This window comes from Mus musculus, chromosome 14 (assembly GCF_000001635.26).
Source record: "Mus musculus strain C57BL/6J chromosome 14, GRCm38.p6 C57BL/6J".
Classification (NCBI taxonomy): domain Eukaryota; kingdom Metazoa; phylum Chordata; class Mammalia; order Rodentia; family Muridae; genus Mus; species Mus musculus.
Genome location: NC_000080.6, coordinates 21,759,705 through 21,784,980, shown reverse-complemented (window position 1 = coordinate 21,784,980; position 25,276 = coordinate 21,759,705). Strand labels below are relative to the sequence as shown.

Genomic DNA, 25,276 nt, shown 5'->3' with positions numbered 1-25,276 from the left:
AGTAGTTTTAGCTCTTCATCTCCTTTGCGTGCTTAATCTTCCTCCCCTAACTGGCATGTCAGCTATTTCTACTGTGGTAGCAAAGGCAATGACACCTAATTTTGTTTTACAAACGTTAAAATAACAACAAAGATATTAATGTAGCCATCAAGTCCTTTGTCTGCTTACGTAGGTTAATATTTTTTTGGCCAAATTTAACCATTTGCAACAATTTTGTCTATCAAGGACAGGATTGGTCTTTGACTTTTGTTCCCGTTTTTTTAGACTGGGTCTTTCTCTATTGTCCTGGAACTCAGTATGTAAAGCAGGTTGGCCTCAAATTCAGAGATGCACCTGCCTCTCTGCCTTCCCAAATGAGGGGATTAAAGGTGTGGTACTACATCCGGCTGAGAGGCTCAACTTTTAAAGTTATTTTACAGATTTGTTCTTTAAGTAGTGGGGTGGGGGTAGGTCCTGGGTACTGAACCTCAGTACCCCTGCACATCAGGCAAGCACTCTACCACTGAGCTTACATTTACAAAGCAGATCTTACCCGAGATCTAAAAGTAAAAACAACAAAATTTACAACCCCCTCTTTTGTTTCCTATGGGCATAATTTGCCCTGTCTGTTTAATTAGAAGAATATATCTACAATACAATAAAACAAAATGTATAAAGCATATACCAAAAGCAAAGGAAAAGTTTACAGAGTGTTGAACTCATTTGAACCAGAAAATGTTTAAGGAAAAGGAAGGCTCAGAGCCATGAAGGGGCCACAGAATCACATGAAGAACTAAAGATGCTGAGTGTATGGAGAACGATGTGACCACGCATGAGGGTATGATAATGAAACCCACTATAGTATATAATAAATGCTAAAAAAAACATTGTAAAAAAAGATGCTGAGTGTGGTGAGAAAGGGAAAATGCAGCAGAAAAGGATAATTTCCCATTGTCCCACAGCACGGAACTAATATCCACAGATGAAATCACAGGGAGGGGAGTCTAGCTTAAGGTTATTTAACCCAGTTATTTCCAGAAGTTTACTACCGATATTGCAAATACAAAAACAAAACAAAACAAAACAACAACAACAAAACCAAAACCCACATTTTAACACAAAAAGCAAGCTCTTTACCCTCCTGCATATACTGTGTCATTAATCCAACAAGAACAAGAGAGAACAGAGAGGAGGTAGCAGGCTACCTTTCCAGTACACTGCAGGTGCTGTCCTGGCACGGAGAGGGAGGTCACAAACATGGTAAAGCAGCGAAGCAAGAATACAGTGCCCATCAGACTACAGAGCCTTCGCAGAAGGATTGACCTGTGAACAGAGCGACCAAAGCAGAAATCAGAGACACTCCAAACGCTGAGGCATCAAATACGTTTCTAGAGAGAAAGCAATAAAAAAACATTAGCCTTTAAGGCAGAAATCTTTCTCCCCACTTATATGTTCTGTACTAAAGGGGAAACCATAAAGACAAATGTGACAGTGTTTGCCTCTGGCCGGGCTGTGACTGGAGTTAATAATGAAAGGACTAAAGGAACACTCAGATGGTATGCTAAAATCTAGACATTTGCTCCCAAGTTGTTTACTAAATGTAGACCTGTTAACTTAGAGGGAGAAAAATTCATTACATTTAAATTACACCTCTATAAAGTATTTGGGATGTGTGTGTGTGTGTGTATGTATGTATGTATGTATGTATGTATGTATGTATATAATTTTATTATTAAGCTTGTACTCAAAGTAATGGGTTTAGTTATAAATGTGTCATATCTTATTCTAACTCAGGAGAGGACTCTTAGAAAACCATGTAAAACATCATCATCCAATAGAATTCTACAGTGATGGGGATGGCCTACGACCATGCAGCCAGCTAGATACGATGTGGCTGGAGCGACTGAAATGACCCTCATGTAACAAAGATCCGGATTTAACATCATCTAATTAAAATCACAACAGCCACATGCAGGTAGTGCAGATCTGAAAGAGCATCCTTCCAGTGGTGAAATATGGCCATACGAAAGTGGAAATTTTCAAGACAAAAGTAAAATTGTGAAGTTTAGTATCAGAACTATTATAATTTACTAAAAATAAAAAAATTACTCAGTACTTGCTATGAGATATAAAGATGGCCCAATGTAGCCACCCAGGGTTTCTGGGACCTGGTTTGAATTTTTATTTTTAAAAATTGAGTTTCTCTGTGTAACCTGCTGTCCTGGGACTTACTCTGTCGACCAGGCTAGTTTTGAACTCAGAGACCCACCACCTATCTCTGCCTTCTGAGCACTGGGATTAAAGGTGTGACCCACAACCACCAATGGCTTTACTCAAAAAAAAGTTAAGATTTACTTTTATTGTTTTTAATTACAACGTGGAGGTATGTATGTTTGCCTCTGGGTGTGCATGGAAGGGCAGGGAGCCTTGGGGGCCAGAGGTGCAGGATCTGAGAGAATCAGCATGGGCACTGGGAACTCAACTCTGGTGCTAGGAAGAGTATCAAGTGCATTTTACTTGAGAGTTATGTTGCTAGACCCTTAAACTGTTTATAGCAGGGTACAGTTAGTCAGAAGATCTACCACAAGAGTGGCTATATGACAGTCATTCTAAGTTGTTCCTAACTTAAACTTAAGCTATGAAACTAAGCTCTTAAATACTAAGTTTTATGTTAAGTGCATCTAAAACGAAAACTTTGAGTAATCATAAACGGTGACATCATTTATGCCATTATTTCTTTAAATGCCCTAAATTTAAACAGACTAAGCATTTGGGAGACTTTCCCTCAAAAGTAGCACTGAACATAAGACAAGGTGTGTTTTGATCTTTAGTGTACACATCTGGATGGAGTTTAGGAACTTGCATTTATTTCAACAACGTTTCAGAGGTTCACAATCAAAGTGATACAAAGATGACACCTGAGAAATATGTTTGAGGCTGGAGAGATGGCTCAGATGTTAAGAGTACTTGCTGCTCTTCCAGAGGACCCTGGCTCAATTCCCGGCACCCACACAGCACCCCACAACTGCCTGCCACTCGAGTTCCAGGGGAACTGATACCCTCAAACAGACATGCAAGCAAAACATGGGGGGGGGTGTAGGGAGGAAGGAAGGGAGGGAGAGGGAGGGAGGGAGGGAGGGAGGGAGGGAGGGAGGGAGGGAGGAAGGAAGGAAGGAAGGAAGGAAGGAAGGAAGGAAGGAAGGAAGGAAGGAAGGAAGGAAGGAAGGAAACAAACAAACACACACCACTACTTGGATTTACCTGGTCACTAGTATGCTTTACTGAGTCTACCAAAGTTTCTGAGAGGTTAATTTTTTTTTTTTTTTTTACCAGGTTTTGGAGACTGGCCTTTTCATCTAGTCTTTGATCACAGCCTTTGATCACAGCTTTTGTGCCCATGGATTTTGCCTGAATTTTTTTTCTTACCTGGACACTTTTGTCTAGCATCTGCTCTGAGCTTCCCTGAATTTCTTACAGGGTTAAATTTGCTTTTATTTTCAGGAGTGGGTAGATTAAAATCCACAGGGTCTTGTAAGGCAAAGTTAACCAGAAAGCAGTGATATACACACTTTTAAATCATTTCATTTTTAAAATATGAGCACCCACAGGACACAATGTGCAATGAGAAATGGATTCATTATGGCCTCAAAATGAGACAAAAATAGCAGTCATCAACCTTTATTTTCACCTTCATCGTACTAAAATAGCTGCGGCTAGGATGTATGTGGCTATCACAGAACTTCCTGAGAAGAGAGGCCCTCAAGTTGCAAGACAACACCTCACTCCTTTTCAGGATCCTAAAAGCAACGGGGCAGCGAGCGGCTAGCCACAGGACAGTGCTTAGTGTTCTTCACTACTAAGCCTTGTTTTCTTCCCTATTTTTTTTCAATTTTTTGTTAGATATTTTCTTCATTTACATTTCAAATGCTATCCCGAAAGTCCCCTATACCATCCCCCCTGCCCTGCTCCCCTACCCACACACTCCCACTTCTTGACCCTGGCATTCCCCTGTACTGGGGCATATAAAGTTTGTAATACCAAGGGGCCTCTCTTTCCAGTGATGGCCAACTAGGCCATCTTCTGCTACATATGCAGCTAGAGACATGAGCTCTGGGGGTAACTGGTTAGTTCATATTGTTGTTCCACCTATAGGGTTGCGGACCCCTTCAGCTCCTTGAGTGCTTTCTCTAGCTTCTCCATTGGGGGCCCTGTGTTCCATCCTATAGATTACTGTGAGCATCCACTTCTGTATTTGCCAGGCACTGCATAGCCTCACAAGAGACCACTATATCAGGGTCCTTTTAGCAAAAGGCACCTTCTTACCCTTATGCCTTCCTTGCTGTCTTTCTAATTGTTTAAAATGCCTTCCCTTGGTTACTTCTTGATGAAATTGCTGAGAAGCCCTCTCTCCATCTAGCAACTTCTCTACCATCTCAAATATGCAGAGCACAGAAGACAGTCTTGTTTAATGGGCTTTCCCTCCTCCATTCAAACACTTAAGCAAACACTGTCCTCGGAAGTATTTCTGTCTTTCTATAGAAGTGGCATTCCTAGCTCATGTCTGAAGAAAGGAGGACAAGGAGCAAGAGGTGGAGGTAGACTAGCAAGGACTGATTGACTAAGGCCGATATCCTTTTGCTTATAAAATACATGTACAATATTACTAAACTTATTGGTCTTATGACCTTTTTAAACTAAACCCAATTTTCCTATGTCACTGAATAGAAGGAGATCTTCCAGGGAAATGCAGAGTGAAGGACCGAGCTTGACAATCCTCCATGAGAGTCGGCCACTCTCAGTCTCGAGGAGTCAGTGAGTACCTGTGCTTGTGAAGAAGAAGAACCAGGATCCAAATGTAGCACAGAATCACGCCACACACTTCGGTCATGGAGAAGGCCCACGGGATCCTAGGAACACTGCAACAGAAAAACAGTTCTTTCTGGAACTGAACACGTACAGATGCACCCTTCAACTCAACACTTTTCTAACAGCAACCTCAGAACTGCTCTGTAGAACGTCACTTCTCTTAGGAGATATCTGTAAAGCCTAGGGAGTAGAAAATCTGCTTCAAAAGGTATTGCACTCATCAGAACCTACTCGCTGTCGCAGACTTCCTGGAGTAGTCCTCTATAAAGAAACAACCCTTCCCTCCCACTCTATTGCACACAATTGCTTTAAAAAAAAAAAAAAAACAGCAGACTTTGTTTTTGTTTGTTTGTTTTTGTTTTTTTTCGAGACAGGGTTTCTCTGTGTATCCCTGGCTGTCCTGGAACTCAGCCTGTAGACCAGGCTGGCCTCGAACTCAGAAATCCTCCTGCCTCTGCCTCCCAAGCGCTGGGATTAAAGGCGTGCGCCACCACGCCGACCAGACTTTGTTTTTAACTATGTCTAGGTATATATATGTATCTGTGTGCATGTGAATACAGGAGATTGAGGAAACTAGAAAAGAGCCTCAGAGCCCTTGGAGTTTGAGTTACAGCAACTGCAAGCTGCCTGGAGTGGGCATAGGTCCTTTGCAAGACACTCTGACCCCTCTGAGCCATCTCTCCAGCCCAGCACTCAACTTCTGAAACTGCGGGTTTAGGACTGAATGAGTGAGGGAGCCTACAAGTGAATACACAAGAAGGAAACAAATAAGGAAAAATGGCTTACAGTCAAAGTTTTCTGAACTGAGAACGACCAAAAAACAACTCCTCGTCTAACAAGTAATGGGTCTGAGGTGTTTCTGGAGGTGCCCACCTCGCCAACAGTGCACTGCACAACTTTACTGCAGTCTTGGTTCTGAACACAAACATATTCTTCCAACTGCATGTCACTGCTGCATACAACACTAATGAATGCTGTCATAACACCTCAGGTCAGATTCAAAGACTGCTGTATGTTAGAAATCAGTGGCTTTACCAAGTCTTCTGCTCGGAGAGGACAGACACGTTAATCACCCATTTTTCTATTTGCTACTCCTTAGCATGGAAGCAACACGCTACCACACTCTTGGATTGTTATTGCTGGGTGGCACTGGTACATGCCTTTCATCTCAGCACTTGGGGGGCACAGGTAGGTGAATCTGAGTTCAAGACCAGCTTGCTCTACAAAGAGTTCCAGGACAACCAGGGCTACACAGAGAAACCCTGCCTTGGAAAACAAAAAACAAACAATAACAAACAAACAAACAACAGTTAAAAAAAACTGCTGTTGAGTGTCATTTAAAAAAAAAAAGTAGTGTCACTCACCTTTAAATCTAGAACTCAAGAGGCAGAGGCAGGCGATCTCGAGTAAGCAAGCAAGGACTACAAAATAAGTTCCTAGGCAGCTGGGATACACAGAGAAACTTTGTCTTAAAAAACAAAAACAAAAAACAAAAAACAAAGAATTGTTACATGAATTTTGGCTCTGGGTTAGAATAGATTTAACAATTTCTAACTGATACTAAACTCAGCATTTTGTATTATGAATTTATGTGGGGGTAGTCTTAGAATTGAGGACTATAAAAAACAAACAAACAAACACTGATTAACTCTGAAAAACAAAGAAGATACCCTCTGTCCTCAAGTATCAAATATTCAGCCAACGGATTATTATGTACACTTGTCTTCTCAACTTAATAGCAAAATTATATGCATGCCAAAAGAATTATCTGGAGATAAATTTATGATATATTATCAGCAAACGTTTGATTAGCTAGAACCAAGGGCATGTGCCACGATACCCTTAAAATGTATTACTAATATATATAAGCCAGGCATGGTAGCAAACACCTTTGTTTTCAGCACTTAGGAGGCAGAAATCTCTGAGTTGGAGGCCAGCCTGGTCTACAGGAAGAGTTCAAGGGCAGGGGCCTGGAGAAATAAATAGCTTGGAGAAATGGCTCAGAGGTTAAGAGCACCAAAGGACCTGAGTACAATCCCCAGCACCCACAGGGCAGCTCACAACTGTCTGTAATTCCAGTTCCAGGAGATCTGGAACCCTCACACAAACGTACATGCAGGCAAAAAACCAATGTGTATAAAAAAAAATTAAGAAGAGTTCAAGGACAACCAGGGCTACACGGTGAGACTCTGCCCCCACAAAATTACACACACACACACACACACACACACACACACACACACAAGTAATTTTACAAACTTAGGAAAAAAGTAAATCTATTTCCTTCTCAAAACTAATGCTAATTACTGCTCCCCAGAGGGAGTTTACTCATTTCATCCCACATTAAATCTTCATAACACCCACTCACCTAACACACACACACACACTCTACACCCTGCTTCCTTTGTGTCTCTCATCCACTATTTAATAATTTTGCTTAAGAACAGCTGTTCTTAAGCTTTTACTCAATATAAGCTAATATTCATACAAAAATTATACTGAAATTCTTTCCTGTAAAACTTCTTGTAACTTTCTAGATGTAATGAAAGGCTCGATTTCTCTGTCTTCCTGATGCTCTCCCTGCCTCTTCCTCACTCTCTCCCATTACTCCTCCTGGCACAACGGCATATAATGGCGTTCTTCCTCCCTTCTATTGTATTTCTCTTCCTATGGTCTTCCCTTTGCCTCATCATAGCAACCTACACTCATGACTATAAACCAAACCTTGACATTATTAATATTTCTTCTCATAACTTCAACTTCAAGCATAATATATAATTATGGCATATATATTATAAATATATTTATAAGCATAAAATATAAGAGTTTAGGCATAATATATAAAAATAGATAAAAACCAAAAGCAAACAAACCCCAGCTCATCCCTACAAGCCGTCCACCATCTTACAATACAGCCTCGTCCACCATCTTACAATACAGCCTCGTCCACCATCTTACAATACAGCCTCGTCCACCATCTTACAATACAGCCTCGTCCACCATCTTACAATACAGCCTCGTCCACCATCTTACAATACAGCCTCGTCCAAACAAGCAAAGGCCCTGTGATCAAGCTCCAAGCCTACGTCTTGTACTCCTTCACTGACCTTACAGCAATGATCTGATTGTTTCCAACTCCTGTGCCCTCTTACTATCATCAATTTATATGGAAAAAAAAATCCTGGTCCTTCTGAAAAATTTACAAGAATAAGTACTTACTACTCTTAAGTCATCCAATTATTTGTATTTAATATTTTTGCCATATTACTTCATTTCACACATTTAGATTCCTCCAGAGTAAGTCGCAGATACACCTCCCTCTAACTGCACATATCTCTGAGGACAGGGATGGACCTGCAGGCATCTGCTCCCTGACTCTGCATCATCGGCTAATATGCAGCCACGGTCACACTTTTTAATTATCCTCAACATGTCCTTTGCAACTACATTTTCTTGATTAGGATTCAATTAACATGTCCCTTCAATCTCCCTCATGATTCCCCCTGGGTTTTATTATGACATTTCTGGAGAATCTAGATCAGCTACTATGCACAATGTTCCTTTTTGTATATCTATTTCCTAATGATCAAATTTAGGTTAAAATTTTCTGAGGGGTAAGATTATCAGAATATCATCTAGGTGATGCTTTGAACATTCCATCCAGTGCCTAGGTTCAGTTTGCTCCACTGTGCTGGTGGATCTGACCACGTGGTTAAAGATGACCTTTGTCAGGTTCCAGCACGGTTTCCTCTGCAATGGAGTAATGTGGAAATTGGCCCTTCAATCATGTGAATATGCTGCTGCTTTGCGGTTGTCCATCAAATGGATATCAGCACCCACTAAGAGCTTGCCAGAATCAACTGCACCCTGACGGATGCAGGCACAGTCTCATTTCTCATCTGTTCCAGGCATAGAGTGTTTTCCTTTAAAATCCACTACTATCTTTTTAAAAAAACAACAGGAAGAATAGTTTATTGAGAATACAATAAGAGGTGAGCAGGCTGAGTACCAACTAGAATACTATTCCTTGGAACAGGTGGTCTCATTACTCTTTTTGATGTCCCCACAAGATAGCTGCAAACGTAGCTCAATGTGCACTCAGCCCTGGGCTCAATCAACAGCAATGGAAAGCAAGGTGGTACTGCTTATTTCTAAAGATCACTGATGTGAAAACCTTACTGTTCTTTTTGTTTGTTTGTTTGTTTTTCATAATCAAACTATTTATTTTTATTTAATATATACTTAGTTTTATTCAGTATATAATAAGAACAGAATCAATCCCTTAATTAATTTGTACTATTACAAATAAATTTAATTCATATAAAATAGCCTATTACAAACAGCTTCCTAACAAAGTATCTCTTACACACTGCCCAGGATTTGAATCTGTGGCCCACCTATCTCAGTTTCCAGAGTACAGGTATGAGCCACCATGCTTGGCAAAGCATATCCTTTGATGGCACCAGACACAGCAAATGGAACACACATGCCAGCTATAATCACAATGCAATTACCCTACTTACTACCACTGTGTGAGTCTAGAAACTTCTATAAACTCAGCATCCAGAAACAAAACTTACCTGTCTAGGAATATATCTGGGAGTGGTGGGTAGGTCTGCATGTCAGGCACACGCTCATGAACAATAACCATAATGAAAGACGTAAACCCAAATACTATAAAAACATATACACAACTCAGGATGGTCTTCCAGTACTCTGGGTCCAGTCTTCGAGCAGAATGTTTGTTTTTGCCATTCATGTACTGGTACTGATCAGAACTCAAGTCAGGGATGGGCCCATCACAGCTGTGTGTGGGCTCTCCGTTACAGAGCCAGTCTGCACTCTGAAGAGCACTAAGGAATGGAGTCATGGGACTCATAGGACTGTCACTGTTGTAGCCCATCTCTTCCAAAACATCAGTATGTATTTTCTGCAATTTTCGGACTGAGAGCATTAACCGTTTAATGTCTCCTAGGACTTTGATTTCCAGAGGAGGAGAGCGGAGATCATATTCAGTCAGCGTGAGCAATGTGATTCCATCAAGGCGGTGCTTGTTGCATAAAATGTCCACATACTCAAAGAAACCTTCGTCCTTCAGCCACACAGCCACATGCTTGGTAGTCCAGCGGCGAATGCAGAGTTGACTAGGACCTGCCATTTCTTTCTCTACTTCCTGTCAAGGGAAAACAGGGAAACAAAACAAAACCTTGAATATAGTTCAACATCTTCATTAAAACCCAGATATATTCCTAGACAGGTAAGTTTTGTTTCTGGATGCAAGTACACATACCAAAACCCAATAAAGTATCTATACTGCCCCCACTGGCATCTCTAGTCAGAGAAACAAGTTATTTAGCAATGAGTGATTCCAATAGATTAGCACTCTAATAATTTTATGAGGCTGATGGCAACGGTTCTGGTGTTATGGAGGGCTGTTGCTGAACCCAGGCCTCACAGAGATAAGATCAGTGATCTACCCTGATCCACAACCACAGCTTTAGCACTTTATAGAAAGGTATTTTACAAATGGCATTTCCACAGCATGTCAGCCATGATCGCTTCAAATGATTAATTACTACTGAGAACAATGATGCACTGCATATAATGGGGGGAGGGGGGCATTTTAATACTTTTTATAAAATGTAATCTATAAGAGATATGTTAGAAAAAATTAATTTCTGAAATTGTCTTGCCATAGAAAAAAATTCTCCACTTGAGGAGGAAAAGAACACAAATTATAGATGGTATTATTCCAGGAAACTTTAGATTTGAACATTTCTATCTACTAGTTATGAAATGATTTATCTAACAGATTAAAGGTTTAAAAACAGCCGTGAGCTCAGTTCCTAATAGTTTTGTTGTTTTTCAGAGAGGATTCCTCTGTGCAGCCCAGGCTGTCCTGGAACTAGATCTGTAGACCAGGATTGCCTCAAACTCACAAAGATCCACCTGCCTCTCTGACTCCTGAGTGCTCAGATTAAAGCCTACACTGACACTGCTGGCTCCTCCCCGAGAGTCCCACTGGAGAACTGAAAAGGCCCTTCTTAGAATTAGTGGTCAAAGTCTGAAAAGAAAACTCACATGCCAATGAAGCAAAACTCAGATTATAGTTATAAAAGACTACTTAATACAGCTTTTTAAAGTACTCATGGTTTTTGCTGCTTTGATCTTACTCAGCTATTTGTACTCTTTTTATTTTGTAAAACCTGGGTCTATTTCAATTTTTAAAATCTATCAGATACATGGGAGGCAAAGGCCTATATGAGAAAGAAAAGGGTAACAAAAAACTTCTTCTCATGTGTCTACTTCTTAACTATTAAAGCCAGTGGGTTTTCTAGATTTAAAATAACTCACTATATTTCCTTCTGAGTTGTTTAAAAAAGGATAGGTTTTATTTATTTAATCCATAATGATACAGTGACTGTCTAGCTTTTTTAAAAACAAAAAACAAAAAAACAAAAACCCAGTTGTAGTAAAATATTCTGGATAGATATGAGTTATACATTTCTTTTGTGAACGTTCATTAGACTATAGTGTTTGGGAAAGGGCTTGCTTTAAAAAGTGAAACAAAACAATACAAATGAGTATCCCCCAGGACAAAGGTTTTCTACAACACCCAGGACAGCATCATTTTCCTCTCCTCCCAATCAGATGATCCTCTGGTCTCCTGATTTAACCTTCACTGTGGCCTTATAGCACACATTCTGGAGTCAGAAAACCTTCTTGGCTTCTCTAGGTTAAGGAAGTAAAAGGCAGGTGATGTTACTCTTCTTTACCCACATAAATGCTTGTCTAAGGCCTGTCATCACTGAACAAAAGTGGACATTTTAACTAGTAAGCTCACTCCTACCATCAAAAACATTCAGGAAATAAGAAACAGACATGAGAAAATTTACCCAAAGACAAAAATGTCCAGCATTACATCATCAACTCACATTTTTCTTTCCCAATCTTAGAAAATGAACATCCACCACCCATCTACAGGGAGCACTGCTGAAAAGTTACATAAAGCATACGTAGGATTCCATTAACTATGGTTCTACAACGTTTGAGTTTACACTCATTGCTGGATGGTTTCATCCCCCCTGCTTCATCTGTGTCCTCCTTCCCCCGGATGCTGATTAAAGCATCATACTTGGATACCCAACGAGATGTGCTATAAACTCAGCAGCAGCTACCAAGTAGCAAACCTCATCTACAACAACCAACATTCCCCGCTCTATCTCTATTCTGCTCCTTTTCCCTTAGCCAAGGGCTCACCGCCAGCGGGTTCCAAGTCACTCCCATCCTTGGAGCACGGCTCTTAGGACAATTTCATCTCATCTCGGAGCAAAATAATTTTCTCTTCTTTCATGTTTCTCCCCCACACTAACTCACCAGTTCTTTCAACTTCAATCAAGCTGGCTTTGATGGCCACGCTTTAGCCACTAGATAATTGGAGTTGTAACACAGAAGCCAGCCTTTGAGCCTGCTGTGAGAATGCCCTAAAAGCATGACACATTCCACTGCTCTGCCTCATCAGGTTAGTGCATGTCCTTTAATTGTGCGCTACTACAGAATAGTTACAGGGCCACACTAACCAATAGTTAGCTCCAACTCTGAGAGCAAGCATTAAAGAAGAATATAAAAAATGATAGTAAGCTTTAAGGTCCATTTAATAACAGTCATGTTGAACCACAAGAATTGCAGGGAACAGAAGACTTCGAATAAAGAACATGTCAGATTACTAGTTCTGTACAAACCAAATGAATTTTAGTCAATAAATGTTCAAGGATGCTTTCCATTTTAACTAATAACTGATTCATATCAATTATCAGCAGGACCGCTGCTTCTGGCCAAGATATAAGAGCAGAACAAATTTTACTCTGATTTAAAATAATCAAACAATCAATAAAATATATGAAAAAACAATTCAAAATGCTGGACCATCAGCCACCCCCACCCCTGACAGTAAACAACTGAGGTGAGCTCATGTTACTTCAGTTTAATGCCTTGAAAGTGTTTAAGCCAGGAGAGCCATAAGGTGAGAGACACAGGATAAGGTGAGAGACACAGGTTCCTGTGGGCTCAGATGGGGCTATGCAGAGATCCATAAAAGGTCTCCCTTGAAGACTCATCAGAACATGCATGCGTCGAGATGGAAAAGAAACCATCTAAAAGGTTTCCTAACTTCACACATGGACAAGAAAAAGCCTATCTCAACCAGGCTGAACAATAATTCACAACCCATGGGGCTTTAGGAAGAACACACAATAATACCAGAAGGACAACATAAAATCTAAACCATTGTTCTCAACTAAGGCTAATTCTCCTCACTTTCCAGGGGTATCTGGCAGCAGGTGGATGCAATCTTTATGGTCACTACTTGTGGAGAGGGTGACTAGCATGGAGAAGGTAGACACTAGAGATGCTGGTAAAATCTTATAATGTTGCCAGCTGTGGTGGTACATACCATAACCTCAGCACTCTGGAGGCCACGTCAAGAGGACAGAGAGATTTCAAGGACAGAGTGAACCACAGAGAGAGAATTTAGGAGGACTACATAGTGAGAGGCTCTGTGCTGCCTAAATTGATCTAACTTGACAACAGGTTAGAGTAATTTGAGAGGAGGGAACCCCAGCTGAGAAATGCCTCCACAAAAGACTGGGCTGTAGGCATGCCTGGAGAGCATTTTCTTAATTGGTGATTGATGGAGGAGAACCCAGCCCATTGTGGGTGGGGCCATCCCTAGGTTGGTGGTTCTGGGTTCTATAAGAAAGCAGGCAGAGCAAGCTATTAGAGCAAGCCAGTAAACAGCACCCCTCCCTGGCCACTGCATCAGCTCTTGCCTCTAGGTTCTTATCCTGACCTTCAGTGATGAACGAAGATGTAGAAGTAAAAGCCAAAATAAACCCTTTCATGTTTTTAATGCCAGCATTCAGGAGAACAGAGGCAAGTAGATCTCTATGAGTTCAAGGCCAGGCTGGTTATATAGCAAGTTCCATACCAGCCAGATCTACATAGAGAGACCCTGCCTCAAAACAAAAAACAGAAGAAAACTGTGGGGTACTAGAATCATCTCTCTGAAAACAAAGAACTGTTTGGTCCCTAAATGTTATTTTGCTGCTAATGAGAAAAATTACCCTAGGGCAGACTTTTCTCTGCATCTTGTGACTTCAGGAATATTTATAACATATATAAGAATATAAAGGTATCTAGAATCCATAAACAAGACATTGAAATTCATGAAAACGATCCCATAGAAACTGACCAGAACAGACAGAGATAACAGAATTTAGCCGGGCATGACGGCGCCCGACTTTAATCCCAGCACTTGGGAGGCAAAGGCAGGTGGATTTCTGAGTTCAAGGCCAGCTGGTCTACAGAGTGAGTTCCAGGACAGCCAGGGCTACACAGAGAAACCCTGTCTCGAAAAACCACCCCCCCCCAAAAGAAATTTATGTAATGATGACAACTGTACTATACATTTAAGTATGTTAAATAGAAAGCAGGCATGCTGGGACACGCCTACATCCAGCACTGAAGAGGACGAGTCAGTAACATCTAGAATTTGGGGCTAGTCTAGGCTACACAGTGAGTGTGGGGCAAAGCCCCGCTGGGCAATGAGGCCAGGTCTTCTTCCCTCAGGAACTAGAAAGAGAGAAAATTAGGCAACTCGAACCTGTGTTCTCAGATATGTCCTTCTTTCTCTCTGAGCCCCTCCTTCCTTCTTTCTCTTAGCCATCTTGTTTTAAATCTATGTTGAAAACATCTCTTAATAAAAATCTCTGTCAGGCAGTGGTGGCGCACGCCTTTAGTCCCAGTACTTGGGAGGCAGATGCAGGCGGATTTCTGAGTTCGAGGCCAGCCTGGTCTACAGAGTAAGTTCCAGGACAGCCAGGGCTACACAGAGAAACCCTGTCTCGAAAACAAACAAACAAATCAACAAACCAACCTCCAACTCTGAGACTAGAGAGATGACTCCACAGTTAGGAACAATTGCAGCTCCTCCAGAGGACTCAGGTTGGCATTCAGATGGCAACTCACATATATCTATAATCCTAGGTGCAGGGGAATCTAGCATTCTCTTCTGGCTTTCATGGGCACCAGGCACACACATGGTGTACAGACACACATCATGCAGGCACAACACCCATAAATAAACATAAAATGATTTTAAAAATGTAATTCCCAACTATGGAGGCTGGAGAGAGGGCTCAGTGGTTAAGGGACATAATGCTCTTGTAAAGGACCTGAGACTACAAGTCGGGTGGCTCACAGCTCCCTGTAGCTCCATCTCTAGGTTCTCTTTACCAACACCTAAAATCATGTGCACATACCCGCAGACAGATACCCATGTGTGCACACATGAAATGAAATGGACCGTAAAAGCCCCAGCTCTGCTTCAAAGGGGCTCACCCTGAGATCCTTTTCTGCACAAACACCACTAATCCCAGTTTGGTCTAAGTTGAAGTCCCTAAAAGATTTGGGGAATTCCTTGGGTTGCTGTAGTGACAGGGTGGAACTCAGCCTCCTTCTCTGACCCTCTTGATATGACTTTCTTACACATGTTCCCCTTAAAGGACGGCTGATTCCCTTCAAATGACAACTCCCTCCCATCTATGTCCTTGTGTCTCCCCAGGAGCAGACAGGTTAAAACTTGGTAAGTAGGGTCCATGCTCCTATTTAGCATGGAAGAAATTACAAACAACTTCAAAGGGATCAGCTGGGCATGAGTTTAATCCCACAGCTCAGGAGACAGCTGCAGGTAGATTGCTGTGACCTCAAGTTCTGCCTGATCTACACAGTGAGTTCCAGGACAGGCAGAGCTACATAATGCAACCATGTCTACAGGTAGAGGTGTGTGTGTGTGTGTGTGTGAGAGAGAGAGAGAGAGACAGAGACAGAGAGACAGAGAGAGACAGAGAGAGAGAAAGGAGGCAGGGCAGAAAGAAACACAGGAAAAATTATATGGGAAGAGAAATTCCTCACTCTGAAGTCTGACTGAAGCCTCCTGTTTACTGAGAAGCAGAAATCCAGCACAATTAACAACTTCTGTAAAAGCTACCAACAAACAATAGAGATACTCCTTTCACACATAGATGTTCTATGTTAAAGTTATAAATGACCAGGCATAAAGCCTAAATGTGTCTGACCTACTGTGGAGCCTCATTCTTTTCCCTAAATATTTTTCTGAAAATCTCAAACAAGACTGTTAACTTAGCTTACAGCAAAGGCACCTCACGATCTAGACTTTTACCGTATCAGTCCTGTCCAGTGCCCTTCAGGATCTCTTTTAGTTTTTTGCAACCCCCCTTTGATAACTGCTTCAAATTTACCAAAATCGCATCCCTAAGTGTTGTAAGGACAATGAAGTGGCTCTCAGAGAGGTTGCACCACAGCCCTGCTTTCTTCCCGAGCAGCTCCTCCCAACCCAGCTTAACATCTATGAAACCCCCAACTCTGCTCTAAGGAGGGGGTAGGGGAAGGGAGGGGGAGGGAAAGAGAGAATATTAAGCCCACACACAATAATGGCAATAAAAGAGATGAGGACAGACATCATTAACGGGGTGGGGGTGGGGCTGGGCTGCAAGATGGCTCTGTGGGTAAAGGCATTTGCTGCCAAGCCAGACAACCTGAGTTTGATGCCTGGAACACACATGTGGAAAGAGAGAATAGGCTCTGTCAAGTTGTCTGCTGACCTAATCCTGACTTCCTGCAAAAATAAATGCAAACAAAACACTCAAATCTTTAAAGAAATTGAGTATGTAATACACTCTTACCAAGAAAATTTCAGGCCCAGAGGGCTTCACTGGTGGTGTGCTGGCTCAGGCCTTTAATCCCAGCACTTGGGAGGTAGAGGTAAGGGGGTCTCTAAATTCAAGGCCAGCCAGAGTGAGTTCCAGGACAACCAGAGCTACATAGAGAAACTGTCTTGAAAACCAAATAAATACAGTTCTCTACAAGCGCTTCAAGGAAAGGCTATTTCTGAATTAAGTCCTGAAAACAGAATCAGATAACAAAAAACCCAATACAATGAACTGTTAGCCCTCATGCACAGAGCTACAATAAACAAAAACAAATTTAATGACATAAAATTAAAACCAAGTGGCATTTATCTCAACAATGCCAAGCTAATTTAGTATCTGAAAATAAAAATAGCCAACTCCCCATATTAACAAGAGAGCAAAACCACAAAATCATCAAACTATGAAGAAAAACATTTGACAAAATTCATCCGTCATTTCTGATTGTAAAAACCCATCAAACTAAAAATACAAAGAAATAGCACAACGTGATAAAAGCATCTTTGAGGAGCCCACTAGTATCAGATTTCATGAGGAAAGCCTGGGATAAAGATGATTCTTGATGCCCCTAGGAAACATTAAAGGCTCTAACAAAGGCAACAAGGCCAAGTGAAGCAAAAGGTGTGTAGGTAACCTGACCGCTCGCTCATACAGACGCCCCAAAGGTGCTGTGGTAGGAAATACACCAAAACTGGAAAACAAGGATGACACACAGTCAGTAAGCGTTCCACAGTTAGGGGACATAGCTCAGTGGTGGAGTGCATGCTCATAGGAGGAAGACCTACTAAAAACCCATCCCCAACACATACGTACATGCATACATACAATGCATACATGCATGCATATTGGCCAGATGTGGTAGCACATGCCTAGAGTCCTAGCACCTGGAAGGCAGAGGCAGGGAAATCTCTGTGACTTCCAGGCTAGTCTAACTTACATAACAAGTTCCAGGCCAGCCAAGGCTACACAGTGAAACCCTGCCTCAAAAAAACAAAACAAAACAAAACAAAACAATCAAACAAACATCAACAACAACTACAACCACAAAAGTGTCTAAAGAATTAATATGAAGTTTAGCAAGAGCATTACATATAAGTGCAATATACACAATCAACTACAGGCCTGGCTCAGTTGGTAAACTGCTTGAACACTCACTGGATTCCCAGCACCCACATAAGAACCACTTAAAAAGACTGAGGGAGGTGGGTAGAAAAGGGAGCAGAGCACCGTGTTTATAGCCCCAGCATTGGGGAGGCAGAGACAGGTGGATCCATCCCTACAGCGCACAGGCCAGTCAGCCACCCAAATTTGTAGGCTCCAAGTTCCCACATTCAGTGAGCGATCTCATCTCAAAAACAAATATGCATATGTATGTATGTATGTATGTATGTATTTGTATATACGTAAGTGATACATATTCAAGGAGCATTTTAAAACTATAAAAATCACAACCTATAAAACTAATAGTTATATTTCTCTCACATATAAAATTTCTCTAAAGGAGACTTTACCCTGGCACAAGTGCTGATGAGTGTTCTGAAACATGGAGACGCTACACTGTACCAGTCACCACACTGGCATGTCCAATTCCTCACTGTTAACAGCTGTTCACGAAGTTATCACTATTACCACATCACCACAGGTTGCATTTCTATAAACAGAATACATATATCAAAGACTCCCAAGAAGTTATCTAAACACTAGCACAATGACATCATTCCATCTTGATTCACTGTGGTTGGCTGTGCTGCTGAGCCTCACTGAGTGACCCTGCCTGGCTCGGCGTTCCGATGCACACTAACTGTAATCCCATGCATGTACACCATTGGCATCTGGATCCACATTTAAGAGCACTGCACACAAAGCAAGTTCCTCTCCCAAAAGTATTTTGTTTTGGTACTACTGGGGACTGAACCCCAGCCTCCTGTACTCTCTCCAAGGGCTCTATCCCCAAGATCCCCGGGGCTGAAGTGTTAACTGGCATGTATAAGTGAAGCATTGCAATTTGAGATAAAAACTAAACGCACATTCTGAAGTCATGAGCAACTAAGAAATCCTGCAACTAAGGTTAAAACTGTCTTATCAAGACACAAAGTCCACTCCTGCACTCAGCCTTGGACTATCAGGCAGTCTTAGTTCATTCTAAGTTATAGATAATAGATAAAATGAAAGTAGCTGACTGTTCTGTATAGCATGCAACGAAAAACACTATCTTTTGTACGTACTCTGGATACACAGTTAAGACTTACTGAGCACATCGGCTGTCTTAATTAAATTTGTTTCTCTACTGATCAGATTAGTTTAAATCCTGCTGACTAAGAGTTCAGAGTTCAATCCCTGCCACCCTCGGTTGTTTGAATCAGGCCTCACTAGGAGCCCAAGATGAGCTCCACATTGAGGAGTACTAGTGAGCACCACCATGCTCAGCTTGAGTCCGATATATTTTCTAGAATGCATTTATTTACTTGTTGGGGGGAGGGGAGGTACATGCAACTGTGTGTGCAGAGATGTCCTGCTCCATCACAGAGGTAGATAGCCTGCTCTATCACTTCCCATCTTGTTCTCACTAAACTGAGATGGTGGTCAGTAAGCCCCAGTAACCCATCCTGCCTCCACTCGCAACAGTGTAACGCTGAGGTTACAGGTGCCCTCCACCACAGGTCCTCCAGACTTGTGCAGCAAGCACCCTACCTGTAAGAGCATTTCTCCAACCTCTGGGATGATATGTTTCTATGTCTGTCTATCTATCTATCTTTGTGAAATGAAAAAAAAAAAAGGTTAAAATAAATCTAACTTGAAGTCTGTTTTATTTTTTTAAAGATAATTTAATTCTAAACTGAGGGTAGGGTTTTGTAAACATCATTATCTAAATTATTCATATAACTCAAAAGAGATATAATTTGTTTTTGAAACAGGATCTCCTTTAACCCACTATATAACCAAGGATAGCCTTGAATTCCTGACTCTTAGCCACCCAAATGCTAGAATCATAGGTGAGAAAAGGTGGCCTCTGATCTGTGCTTCTCCGGCCTAACTTGTGCTAGTACAGACAAGCCACCACCCTGAGCTTGAGTTCATCTTATTTTCTATGATATTCTAGTTACCTCCTTAATGAAATGAGAACAGCTTAGAATAAACACCAACTTTAAATCCGCTGTTCTGGCCGAGCAATGGTGGCACACGCCTTTAATTCCAGCACTTGGGAGGCAGAGGCAGAGGCAGAGGCAGAGGCAGGCGGATTTCTGGTCAGTGGTTGCTGTTGTGTTAGAATCGAGGGAGGCTCGTGTTCAGACAGACCACACCAGGCCAATACAGTTCCATGTGAGAGAGGTTTATTGTGGGGGAAGGGGGCAAAAGGTGGTGGCAAAGATGAAGGGGGAAAAAGAACAGAGGTTAGGAGGGTCTGCCTTTTATTTAGGTTGTGATGTAACTGCTCGAAGGTAAGGGTGGGAGGTAAGCCAGGAAGATGCTGGGAATGTGGGAATGCATGGCGATTGCCATGGCAACAGATGCAAGAGTTCCTGTTGCCTGTGGGTGATGTCACCTTCATCACCGGATTCAGAGGCGACCTGCAACTATAAGGCCGGTTCCTGATGCTAACAGTTGGTCACAAACACAAACCCTGGACGATAAGGTGATTAGTATAACTACCCAGATGGAGTGCTTATTAAAACAGTTGGCTTTGGGACTGGAGATACAGCTCAGTAGTTTAGAGCACCTTTTCTTCCAAAGGACCCAAGTCCTGTTCCCAGTACCCACACTGGCTCTAGAATTACCACATACACTTGTATGCATGCATGCAGTCACATACACAACTGAAAATAATAAAATACATCTTAACAATAGCTGCCTTCTTCTTTCTTTCTTTTTTAAGGCAAGGTCTCATATAGGTCAGTATGGAACACATCAGAAAGTTTAAGCCACAGTGAAGACTACTATACCTACATCTATCATATAACCATATAACCCATCAATTAGACTCCTGAGTATTTCCTCCAAAGAAATGAGAACATATGCTGACACAAACTCCTACATGCAAATGACTGCAGCACTATTTGTAGTAGTTGAGATGTCCAAGAAACCAAAAGATTCCATGTCGACAACCCAGCAATAAAAATGAGTGAGTTATTGTATATTCAATACTTTGTGTGCGTTTCAAGGGCATTAGACTTGAGGGAAAGCCAGTCTCAAAAGATCACATACTGTGTGGTTCTACTGATGGAACACTTTTAACCTGACAGGATTATATAAATGGAATTGATTAGTTGTTGCCAAGAATTAGAGAGATGGAAGAGAAGGAACAACCCTTCACTGGGATTGGAACAATGGTTATAAGAATCTATTCTTGATAAAATGACAGTTTCCTGTTTGATACTGTTCTACAGTTATGTAAGATATGACTACAGCAGAAAAGTAGATGGGTTTTCTGTACTTTTTAAAACCAAAACAGGGGCTGGAGAGATGGCTCAGCGGTTAAGAGCACTGACTGCTCTTCTGAAGTTCGTGAGTTCGATTCCCAGCTCACAACCATCTGTAACAAGATCTGGCACCCTCTTCTGGAGTGTCTGAAGACAGCTACAGTGTACTTACATATAATAAATAAATAAATCTTTAAAAAAACAAACCACACACAAAACAAAACAAGGGTTTGCTACTCCCTGTAAGTCAATATTTCAAAGGAAGAAGTTTAAAAGTTCTTTTTTTCTTTAAAGAACTACAAACTGAAAATGGCATGCCTTTTCTAGTTTGAAAAAAGTACGAGAAGCTGGAGTCACAGCATGCACTGTTCTTCCAGGACCCAGATTCGGTTCCCATTACCCAATCAGGTGGCTTCTAACCACCTGGAACTCTAGCTCCAGGAGATCTGACATTCTAGCCTCCACAGGCTCCCGCACTCACATGCACATGTGCACGCATGCACACACAATTAAAAATAACAAAAATAAATAATTAAAAACTATTAATAGTTATTCCTAGGGTGGGCTCTTCACTCTAACTTTTTAAAGTTTGTTTTGTATGTTTAGTATGTAATGCTTGATGATTAGAAAGAAAAAGAATTTTAGAAAATCAAAATACTAGTTTCAGTGAAGTATACTTCACTTAAATAGATATAAACAGAAAATCAGATAATTCGTGTATGTCTACAAACACTAATAGAAGATACAGAAAGCTGAGTCAACCAGCAAACCATAACTACAGACCAACTCTGTCCCCTATTAACTGTACCTGCAACTCAAAATGCTTTCAGCTTTATTCCAGGGAGAACCAAGAGATCGTAAACAGTTATCTGAGGCTCTGAACACATCACTTTGGTAATCAGCAGGACAGAATACTTACAATGTTAACACTGGCAGTGACCTAAGATCTAGTATAACTGTTCAATGCCCAGTAGAATAAACTAAGGGTAGGGAGCTAAATTTGAGAGAGCATGCCAACAGAATCTGATATAAAACTTAGATAGAAAGAACAATGGTTAAGAGTGCTGTCTCCTTAGCCAGGTGGTGGCAGAGGTGGTGGCTAGGGCGGTGGCAGCAGCAGTGGCAGTGCACACCTTCAATCCCAGCACTTGGGAAGCAGAGGCAAGTCCAGCTCTCAGTTTGAGACTAGCCTGCACGCCTTTAATCCAAGGACTCTGGAGGCAGAGGCAGACAGACCTCTGAGTTTGAGACCAGCCTGGTCTACAGAGTGAGTTCCAAGACAGCGAGGGCTACACAGAGAAACCCTGTCTCAAAAAAACCAAGAGTGCTGCCTCCAAGCTAGCCAGATGGCACAAATATGAGTTTGACACCCAGGAACCACATGCCAGGAGAGAACAAAAGCTGAAAGCTGTCATCTGATCTCCAAAAGGAGGCTGTGGTATATGTCACAGTGTGGGGCATATAGGTACACAGACAAATAAGTAAACCAGTAGATTATACACAACAACATTTAATATGAAATGTAAGTAAGTATTTCAACAGTAGTAGTATTACTTACAAATTCTTTTCAGTGCTACAGCTTAAACCCAGGGCCTCAGACATACTGGCAAATGCTCTATCTCCAAGCTATACTCCTAGCACTTACCAACAGTGTGTGTGGTGGGGTGGGGGGTGAGGTGTCTCATAACACTGGCTGTCCTGGAACTTACTAGGAAAACTAGGCTGGCCTCCAATTCAGAGTTCTATATGCCTCTGCCTCCAGAGTGCTGGAATTACGAGAATAAATCACTAACATTTTTAAAGGTATACACAGGTAACAAAAGCAAAAGGCAATGAGATGGTAGCATCTAATAAGCTTCCCACAGCAAAGGAAACCACCACCATAGTGCTGAGACAATTTACACAACAGTAACTTAGCCAACAAAGGAGTCATATCCAGAATATTATAAATGCCTCAAAAAACTTAGTAACAAATGAACCCAAGAGTACCAAGCTTGTTACCTCAGCACCTGCCTAGGAACTCAGCTCACGGTGCACGGCTGTAACTCCCACGTGCCTGGCTGGAGACTGAACTGGGAGGATGGAAAGCTCAGTGTCTGCCTTGAGTTTCAAGGACCTTGAGCTTCAGAGTGGCTTCACAGACAGCTTGGGCAAATCAGCGAGAGCTGGTCTCAAAATAACGCTGCACTGGGCTAGGGCAATAACACAGGATTAGCCGTGTGCAAGAGGGCCCAGGCTCAAACCCGACCATGGGAAATCAAAGGAACCGAGAAAATATAAATCTACTCCATCTGTAATGATTTAGTATCAAAAACCCCAAACAAACAAACACCGGGGAGGATGGGGACATAAATAATATAGTATCAAGAACTATATAAAGGTGGCTGGACCTTTAATCCTAGCACCTGGGAGGCAGAGGCATGTGGGTCTCAGAGTTCCAGGCCAGCCTGGTCTACAGAATGAGTTCCAGGACAAAAATGTCTATGAAGGTGCCTTAAAAATCCAAAAGCAAGCCATGTGTTGTGGCAGAGTCCCAGCGCTCTGGAGGTAGAGACAGAAGGACAGGAGTTCAAGGCCCTCCTCAGTGACAGAATAAATTCAAGGTCAGCTCAGGTTATCTAACACCTTGTCTCAAAAAACAAAAACCCCTAAAACCTCCACTTTTAAGTAGTTTTCTGTTATACTTTGTATCTGCCTTTAAGCTGGGGGAGGGGCTGCCTGTGGAGTCCACCTCCTCCTTACCCAGGCCTTCTCTCCAGGCACATGTAACAGCTTGCTGGGCCACCCTCCTTGTTATGATATACTTTCTCTATACACCTTAGAAAGCAACAGGGCCATTCAGGTGACAGCTGATGCTGGGGAGGATGTGGAGAAAGAGGAACACTCCTCCATTGCTGGTGGGACTGCAAGCTTATACAACCACTCTGGAAATCAGTCTGGCGGTTCCTCAGAAAATTGGACATAGTACTACCAGAGGATTCCGCAATAACTCTCCTGGGCATATATCCAGAAGATGTTCCAACTGGTAAGAAGGATACATGTTCCACTAAGTTCATAGCAGCCTTATTTATAATAGCCAGAAATGGGAAAGAACCCAGATGCCCCTCAACAGAGGAATGGATACAGAAAATGTGGTACATTTACACAATGGAGTACTACTCAGCTATTAAAAAGAATGAATTTATGAAATTCCTAGGCAAATGGATGGACCTGGAGGGCATCATCCTGAGTGAGATAACCCAATCACAAAAGAACTCACATGATATGTACTCACTGATAAGTGGATATTAATCCAGAAACTTAGAATACCCAAGATACAAGATACAATTTGCAAAACACATGAAACTCAAGAAGAACGAAGACCAAAGTGTGGACACTTTGCTCCTTCTTAGAATTGGGAACAAAACACCCATGGAAGGAGTTACAGAGACAAAGTTTGGAGCTGAGATGAAAGGATGGATCATCTAATGACTGCCATACCCGGAGATCCATCCCATAATCAGCCTCCAAACGCTGACACCATTGCATACACCAGCAAGATTTTGCTGAAAGGACCTTGATATAGCTGTCTCTTGTGAGACTATGCCAGGGCCTAGCAAACACAGAAGTGGATGCTCACAGTCAGCTATTGGATGGAACACGGGGCCCCCAATGGAGGAGCTAGAGAAAGTACCCAAGGAGCTGAAGGGGTCTGCAACCCTATAGGTGGAACAACAATATGAACTAACCAGTACCCCCCAGAGCTCGTGTCTCTAGCTGCATATGTAGCAGAAGATGGCCTAGTCGGCCATCATTGGGAAGAGAGGCCCCTTGGTCTTACAAACTTTCTATGCCTCAGTACAGGGGAATGACAGGGCCAAGAAATGGGAGTGGGTGGATAGGGGAGTGGGGGGGGGGGCTATGGGGGACTTTTGGGATAGCATTGGAAATGTAAATGAAGAAAATACCTAATAAAAATAAAAAAGCAACAGGGCCAACAATCTATCAACTATCTGATACCACAAGTCACATAAACCATCTCTATAAGTGATATTGTTAAAGAAATGGAAATCTGATTAACACTACAACCATTGGAAATGATATCAGCATATCAAAGAAAGACCTTTACACTTAAGTTTATTATGAAAGCTTAAAAACAAAATCAACCTAGATGGCCATCAAACACATCAAAAGATGAAGAGAATCACAAAGGCGTGTAATTCAGCCAAACAACAAACAGAAACCAAT

The 25,276-nt window shown here is 41.8% G+C and overlaps 1 protein-coding gene across 3 annotated transcripts in view; it reads right to left on the bottom strand.

The window, feature by feature from the left end:
• Samd8 (sterile alpha motif domain containing 8) overlaps positions 1 to 25,276 on the bottom strand; it is a 48,196-nt gene that overhangs the window by 13,746 nt on the left and 9,174 nt on the right. For all 3 annotated transcript variants that reach the window (NM_001359954.1, NM_026283.3, NM_001359953.1), the window contains exons 2-4: positions 9,426 to 10,018; positions 4,800 to 4,895; positions 1,185 to 1,302 (exon numbers count right to left, since the gene is read on the bottom strand). In NM_001359954.1, the coding sequence (NP_001346883.1) occupies positions 1,185 to 1,302; positions 4,800 to 4,895; positions 9,426 to 10,018 (807 nt within the window). The remainder of the gene's footprint in view (positions 1 to 1,184; positions 1,303 to 4,799; positions 4,896 to 9,425; positions 10,019 to 25,276) is intronic.